The sequence below is a fragment of the Kryptolebias marmoratus genome, linkage group LG20 (assembly GCF_001649575.2).
Source record: "Kryptolebias marmoratus isolate JLee-2015 linkage group LG20, ASM164957v2, whole genome shotgun sequence".
NCBI classification, from domain to species: Eukaryota; Metazoa; Chordata; class Actinopteri; order Cyprinodontiformes; family Rivulidae; genus Kryptolebias; species Kryptolebias marmoratus.
Window position 1 is genome coordinate 25,827,549 of NC_051449.1, and position 8,009 is coordinate 25,835,557.

The following is an 8,009-nucleotide window of genomic DNA, read 5'->3' on the forward strand; positions in this document are numbered from 1 at the left end:
CAGTGGACTTGTGTCCATACTTGTCCTGTTAGACAGTGGACTTGTGTCCATGCTTGTCCTGTTAGACAGTGGACTTGTGTCCATACTTGTCCTGTTAGACCTCAGTGCTGCATTTGATACAACTGATCACAATATTTTATTACAGAGGCTTGAACATGATAGTGGGATTACAGGAACAGCTCTAAAATTGTTTAAATCCTGCTTATCTGATAAATTCTAGTTTCTTCATGTTGATAATGAATCTTCTTCATACACCAAAGTTTGTCACAGAGTTCCTCAGAGTTCAGTCCTTGGACCAATACTCTTTACTTTATATATGCTTCCATTAGGTAAAGTTATTAGACAGCATGGGATAAATTTCCATTGTTATGCTGATGATACTCAGTTATATTTATCCATGAAACCTGATGAATCCAATCAGTTACTTAGAATCCAAGCATGACTTAATACACAAAAACCTGGATGAATCTTAATTTTCTGCTTTTAAACTCAGACAAGACAGAGGTAGTGGTTTTTAGACCTGAGCATCTTAGAAACAAACTTTGCAGCCGTTCACTTCCTCTGGATGGCATTAATCTATCCTCCAGTTCTAATGTAAAGAACCTTGGTGTTATTTTTTATTGGGATATCTTCATTTCCACATTAAAAATGTTACTATGATTGCTTTCTTTCACTTGAAAAATATCACTAAAATCAGAAACATTGTCCTAAAATGATGCAGATAAACTGGTCCATGCATTTATCGCATCTAGGCTGAACTAATGTAATTCTTTATTATCTGGGTGTTCAAAAAACTCTTTAAAAGTCTTCAGTTCATCCAAAATGCAGCTGACAGAGTTCTAATGAGAGTTTCCAAAAGTAGAACAGGAGGCAAAGCTTTCAGTTCTCAGGCTCCTGTCTTGTGGAACCAACTTCCTGTTTCTGTCTGTGAGGCTTATACCCTGTCTGCTTTTAAGACTAGGCTTAATACTTTCCTTTTTCATAAATCCTATAGTTAGGGTTAACTTGGGTTTCCTGAGCTATCCCTTAGTTATGCTGCTATAGCCTTAGACTGCTGGAGGACAAATTGACCACATTTCCTCACTCTGCTGCTGTCTTTACTTACTCTACTGTAATTATTTCTATCATTAACATGATTTTCTTTATCTTTCTTTCAGTAGAAACTCCACCTGGACCCATTATTTTGTGTTTGTCTGTCTTTTTCCTGTCCTCTCAAACCCCAGCCGATCGAAGCAGATGGCCGCTCGCCCTGAGTCTGGTTCTGCTGGAGGTTTCTTCTTGTTAAAGGGAGTTTTTCTTTTCCACAGGATGGGAGACTGTGACGAAGTGAAGATTTAACGCAATCTACTGGCTTCCTTAGATAGATAACTTTTACTAATTGGCTCTTTATAATATATGTGAATGTTTTTGTACAGTGCCCTGAGATGACTTTTGTTGTGACTTGGAGCTATATAAATACACTGAATTGAAATCGCACATGTGCACCACAAACGGCTGAAGGCATTAGCTGTTCTGCAGAGAAGATTAACAACAGTAATAGTCTTGAATAGCAGAGTACTGTTTGTGCTGCTCACTCTTTTCAGTGTGCAGCAGCAGCATCCATGTAATCACCATTTTGGATGTAACTGTTTCCATGCTTCAGAGACTGCTGTTTGCGTGCATTTGCATGTCAGTGCCAGTCTGTGAACAGGCAGAAAGTTCAACGAGCACAGCAGCACCATATTAACCTGCAACTTTTTTCTAATCAACATCAGAAAATCTCTGTTTCCAGGAGATCGGTCCTATGTAAACAGGGCCTTGATTCGCCATCGCTTGGTGGTGTTTTGTGTCATGTGGACTGACTCAAATAATGACTGACTGAAAGTATGCGGTTATTTTAACAAATTTAAATTTGTATTTTTGAGACATAATCTCTCACTTCCTCTGTAGAACAAACCAAAACGTCTTTTGGTATTAATCATAGTGATTTCCTTGGGTCCTACGGTGGAGTTATTGCAGTGTGTACTTTTACTGGTAATAAAAAACTGGAAAACATTTACAACACAGAGTTGCCTTACTGAGAGCAGGTGAGATCTGGTTTTATTTCAAGCTGGATCTAAAACCTACTGTGAAACAGTCTTCCTGAAGCAGTTGAGATTCCGTTTGATCTAAAATGAGCTGTAAAACATAGCTCAATCTTCCACATCAGGAGAAGTTAATCTGTCTCTGATTTCATGGTCTTCTGAAGAAAGTGATGGGTGGGCAACCTGACCTGACTTAGCTTCTTTTTCAGCCTGACTTGATGTTTGTTCAGTTGGTTAATTCAAGATGCTCAGACCTGACAAGGCTTGGTCAAACCTAACTTTCTTCTCTTATTCTGGATTAGTCAATTCTACATTAGTGGAACAGCCCCGAGGTCTAAACAAGATAACTTCAAAAATAAAGTTGACTGTTTTGTCATTTGATTCCTGAATAATACCATAGAAGTGGATCATGTGGCTCGTTTCTTTCTGATAGAGGTCAGTTTGGTCATGAAGAGTTAGACTGATTTTCATTTAGGAACAACTCACTTTTTTTTGGGCTTGTATATATTCTCCTGTAGTGATCCTTCAGACAAATGTAAAATATGCAGTTTTATGTTTTATTCCATGTGACATAAGGAAGGGAGGACTTTCAGTCATAAACAGTTTGGAGCTGGAGCATTATTATGACAAAACGTAAACTGGTGTGTGAAGCAGGCACCTCTGTAGCATCACACTGCTCCTACAGATACAAGACAACCACAGCACAGTCACTGAGTATACAAGGCTTCTACACCACCTGTATGATGCACAAGGCAAAGTTCCTGATGCAGTAGGGTCAAGATGTTTGCACTCACCCAACATGTGACTGGTGCAGACAAAAATATCTTCTTTATATTTTGTCAGTTCAACATGGAGGTTGCGTTCAGATAGAGAAAACTTTAAGCAAAGTTTCTCAGACCAGTCACATTAGATCAGACCTCCCAAACACCAAGTTCAGAAGTATAAGGAAGATAAAGAGCGTCTAAAAATAGTTCATGGCATCTTCCTCTCACTGTGATGAAATCCTTTTTGTTCCACACAACCTCCTCGCTGCTCAGGAGTCCCCAAACAATAAACCCCAGAGGAACGAAACAAGCCTTCAGGTTGAAGTCTGTGGAGACAAGTTGACTGAGTCCATCCACTCGAGCCCCAACAGAAACCCGCTGCTGTTTGAACCAAGGAAGACTCAGCATCATTTCAACATCACTGATTCAAGTCATTTTAGGGCTTTCAAACCAAAGTTTTACCAACAAATGTGTATTCTTGTAGATCAGTTCTTCTGCCATTAATCAGACGTGTTCAAAAATACTCAGCTAATAAACAAGTGATCATAAAAAATGGCAACAACAGTTTGTTCTAAAGCAGTAGTTCCCAAACGTTTTAGCTCTTGACCCACAAAGATTGTGACAAACTTGTGACTCCTATTGTCGGTTTAAATAAACAAAAATTACATAATAAAAAAACAATTAAACAAGAGCATAATAACAACATAAAGCCTTAACATCCATAATATAATTTTTATTCATTTTTTGACTACTGTTTTTATCCATTGGAACAATGATGGTAAAAATATGTCACAAGCAAGTATTTTTAAATATAAGTTGATATTTGGAGATTATCTGAGGACCCCACTTTTTGTGTTTTGTGACCCACATTGGGCTCTTAACCACAACTTTAGGAATCACTGTTCTAACAAATCCAATTAACTCTGAATCTTTGTCAAGAGTTCGTTTGAATCTCTGCTAATTGGTGTAATGAGTGGATTTGTACTGTACTCTGTGGGGGAGTGTGATGAGAAGTCAGGAAGCTTTGGGCTGGTTAAAGTGACCAAACCTCCTGCTCTGCAGAATGTAATCCTTTTTCTGTGTCAACATGAAATCTGAAGAAAATAAACTTATTATCCGTTGAAGAAATGCATATCACCCACTGCCTTTCATGCCAGAGTTTCAGACTGAGATCATCTTAGGATGAGATGTGATGCAGTTGAAGCCTTTGGTTAAAACTTGGAAATATTGCACCATATGCTGCACTCAGGATTAGAAGTCGAAAATGACTGTAAATTTGACTGATTTATATAAATTTTTGTGTCGCTAAGGTCGATCAGCTGTGGCAGCCATCTTGAATCAGCTCAACTTCAAAAGTTAATCAGTTGTAGATTTATAACCAGGGATTACTAAAATCTGTTGAGTTAGTCATGAGATATTTTGCTAACAGCTGGCTCCAAAGTTTTAATCTAAAATATTGCCCAATGGTTCTTACTTGGAGTATGTGTTGGGGATGACTCTCAGATACTACCACACCCAACTTAGGTCAATATCTGTAAAACTGACTGGGTTAGAGACGTTTCTGGGTTGCTAAAGTCACTTACTGCAGAGGCCATCTTGAACTGGATTGACTCCAAAAGTTAATCAGTTATAGACTGACACCTAGTGATTACTTTCTAAGACTTTCATTAAATTATGTCTAGTGGTTCATGAGATATTTTGCTAACACTACAGCCAAACAAACACACAGACACGGTCAGAAACATTATCACCTTTGCCTTCATTTAGTTTAAAAAAACAACAACACTGAACCCTGTGTTCTCTGGATGGGATTTTTACAAGTTGTTTTCTGATTAAAACATTTGCACACATGGATAAAAGTTTTTTTGATGAGTCTGAGCAAAAAGCTTAGAAGTGTTGGTACCGCTTTGTAAAGACTTGACTTAAATAAATCCAAACCAGACAGAAATGAATCAGGGTTCATTTAGATCCTCTCAGTTTCCTTTCCTCTTTAACATGGTTCTGCTGGACATTAAAAAGTTCCACAACAGATGTCTCATTCAAACATCCTGTGGGTCTCTGTTCTCTTTTCATCCTAAACCTAATCGCTTCCCCAGCAGAAAGAAAACATCCGTTTGGATTCTAAAAGTTTATTTCCCCAACTAACCAACCCTAACTTTATTTTTTATCAGCTTATTTTTTTCCACTTTGGCTTAAGCAGCTCAAAATCTAAACTGATTAAGTTAAAAAAACATGACAGACAAAACAACATGAACAAATAATTACATTTGTTTTTCTCTTCTATATTTAAACAAGAACAAAATCAGAATTATACAAACTACGACTTGTCTGGAGCTCAAAGACAGAAAAGCAGTAAAATGAAGACGAGCTTTAAAGTGCATGTAAACCTGGAGAGTTTGGATCAGAAACTAAAAGTTTAAGACATCTGAAGTTCATTCAGGATGAAACAATGAAGCCACGTTTGTTGCAGGCAGTTATCTGAATAAAAAAAAAAGGTAAAACATTTTCTCCATCAGGACTACTTGTTTTTCTACAGGATGATTCTGCAGCTGAGGTGGACATCAGTTCTCAGATAAAATCGGCTCTTTAAATAAAACCATTAAAAGACAAAGTGAATAAGAGATCAGTCACTTCCATCTGTACAACAGCTGCACCAAAGCATTGTATAGATACCCTGAAAAAAAGGGAAGCTGGAAGTTCTGAGTGTAACTAATATTTAGGACTAATTCCATCTGCACAGTGGATTTGTGTTGAAGGTGGAGCAGCATGCTTGGATCCTGCTTTGGATTTGAGGTTCAAACAGTGGAGGTTTGAACAAGTGGGGGACAGGTGAGCGCTCCTCTAGTCAACATCATCATTATCACTTCTAAGATGAACAAGATTTCACTTTTCTACACAGCTGTCCTCATTTACCCCAGACAGAGTTACTGGGAGCAAAAACGAAAACTCCTGAATGAGTTGACATCGCCGCAGTCACACACAGATGACAGACATTCAGTAAAATGTCCTCCCTGTTACGGGGTTAGCTGCAGGATTGTGTGTGTGTGTGTGTGTGTGTGTGTGTGTGTGGGGGGGGGGGTCTTCATCAGTTCTTGAAAACAAAAACAAAGTTCCACCTGAGCTCCAAGGTTGAACAGTCATTCCAGCTGCTGTTCCAAACAGATTCAACTTCACATCATCTTTTCTAAGCTTTCAACTATTTACAGACACAATGAGTGTGTGTAGATTTATCCCCCTTCTCTGTCTACATGACCAATGATGTGGATTCACACATTCCAACTTCTCCTAACAAAGTCAGTATTTGTGTTTTCCTAAACGATGTAAGGTGCAGGAAGGCAGCTCCGTGATGAGTCGATGGGGGTGGGGTGGTGATGATGATGGAGGGGGACACTTTAAATTCTCTTGTGAAAAAAAAAATTCTAGTTCATTTCTTGGTCCAAATGAAAAAGTGAGCCTGATGTGTCATTTACCATCCAAGGTCACTTTCCAAGCCTTACTGGGATCCTGGCAGAGTGGAAATCCGAAAGAAGTGGCTTGGAGAAGTCATGTGAGAAAGGTTAGCTGTTTCTGCTAAAGCTCTGAGACCCAAAGCAAGGATGGCTAAGGAATGATGTCCACTGCTGAGTGTTAGACCAGGAGAGACTCTCATCTACTGCTTGGTAGAGTTTTGACTGAAGGTAGGAAAGCAATGGTGCTGGTAAAAGTTCTTCCCTGGAAATAATTCTGAACCCAAGCAGAAGCCTGTGCATAAGAAAAAAATGATTACAAGATCAAAACTCATTTTTGATTGAGAGTTCAACGCCCACTTGCTGGGTAATTTCTGGTTCAGGAAACCGAATTTCCCCCTTTGAATAAATTCTGGACCCAGGCGAGGGGCGTGGCCTGATGTCAGGAATCATCGTCAGTGTCGTCGATCAAGACCTTGGTGTCACGAGTCTTTGACCTGAAAAAAAAGAGGAAAGGAAGAATTTACAAAGTTAAATTACAGAAAAAAGGTCTATAAGAAGTTTTTTACAATTTGGTCAGTATTAAGGATTCTGCCTAAAGTTAAATAAACTAAAACTTGCTTGAACACACTCTTCAGAGCAGAGAGCTGAAACGTTTTATTCTGGAAAAAATGAATTTATCTGCTTGATACATACTGACTGTGAGTCCAGAAAACAACTAATTACTCATTTGACTTCTGCAAAGCAAAACAGGCTTTTGGTGTTGTATAAATGTGTGAAAAGAACTGCTTGAATTTCTGAGTCTGAACTGTGCCATGGATGGGCATCTCAAGCAGAAGGACCCTTCAGATTCATTGGTCAATATCAAATATCCCCACACAAAGCCAAACAAACTCCAACCACTACCACTTCACACACAACCCAGACCTCCCTCTCCAGCTCCTTGGGGTCCCCCAGGAGCCAGAGGACATATAATCCCTCCAGTGAGTTCTGGGTCTGCCCTGAGAAGACAACTGTGGTAGCAGCGATTATCAGCAACTTCAGAAGGGCACAGATGGACCAAAGCAATTGTACAACATGCAGAACTAGACACCTCACTCATGCTAGAGCAATTACAGAAATTCACTATAACCCAAACTGAACAGAGTGGAATTGGAAAATGACAAAAGTGTTTCCTTGGAGAGCTGTTTAAAACAGCCCCAGCCCTGACACCTGCTGCATCAGCTGCCTCCTCGCTAAAAAAAACCTTGACCACTGACCCTCAGTGGGCTCTGGGCATCTTTAACTCTGTGTGATGAGAAAGATAAAAGAAGAAGCAATTTTGGGTCAGGCTATTTCATTTTAACTGATGCGAATCCTACCTGCTCTCTGACAGCCAACCACACCTCCTCCACCCAAAAACTGATGCCAAGTGGGACAGATTTGAAATAACATCTATTTTAAATCTGATGTTTCATTAAAACTAACCTGACAACCTGGCAGAATTAATAACATCTTCTGACCAAATTCCAAAGTGAACTATTTACCAAAACAGTTTAAGTTATTCCAAAGGCTCACACGGATAACAAACCTATAACATCAACCGATCTGTCGTGGTGAAGAGAGAGCTGAGTCAAAAGGCGAAGCTCTCGATTTACCGGTCAATCTACGTTCCTACCCTCATCTATGGTCACGAGCTTTGGGTAGTGACCGAAAGAACGAGATCGCGAATACAAGCGGCTGAAATGAGTTTCCTC

At 39.3% G+C, this 8,009-nt stretch overlaps 1 protein-coding gene across 2 annotated transcripts in view; it reads right to left on the minus strand.

Annotated features, from left to right (window-relative positions):
• Positions 1-3,539: 3,539 nt before the first annotated feature.
• Positions 3,540-8,009, minus strand: part of LOC108248237 (xenotropic and polytropic retrovirus receptor 1 homolog) — a 58,208-nt gene continuing 53,738 nt past the window's right edge. For both annotated transcript variants that reach the window (XM_037981950.1, XM_037981949.1), the window contains one exon: positions 3,540-6,770. In XM_037981950.1, coding sequence (XP_037837878.1) covers positions 6,716-6,770 — 55 coding nt within the window. In that variant the 3' untranslated portion in view covers positions 3,540-6,715. The remainder of the gene's footprint in view (positions 6,771-8,009) is intronic.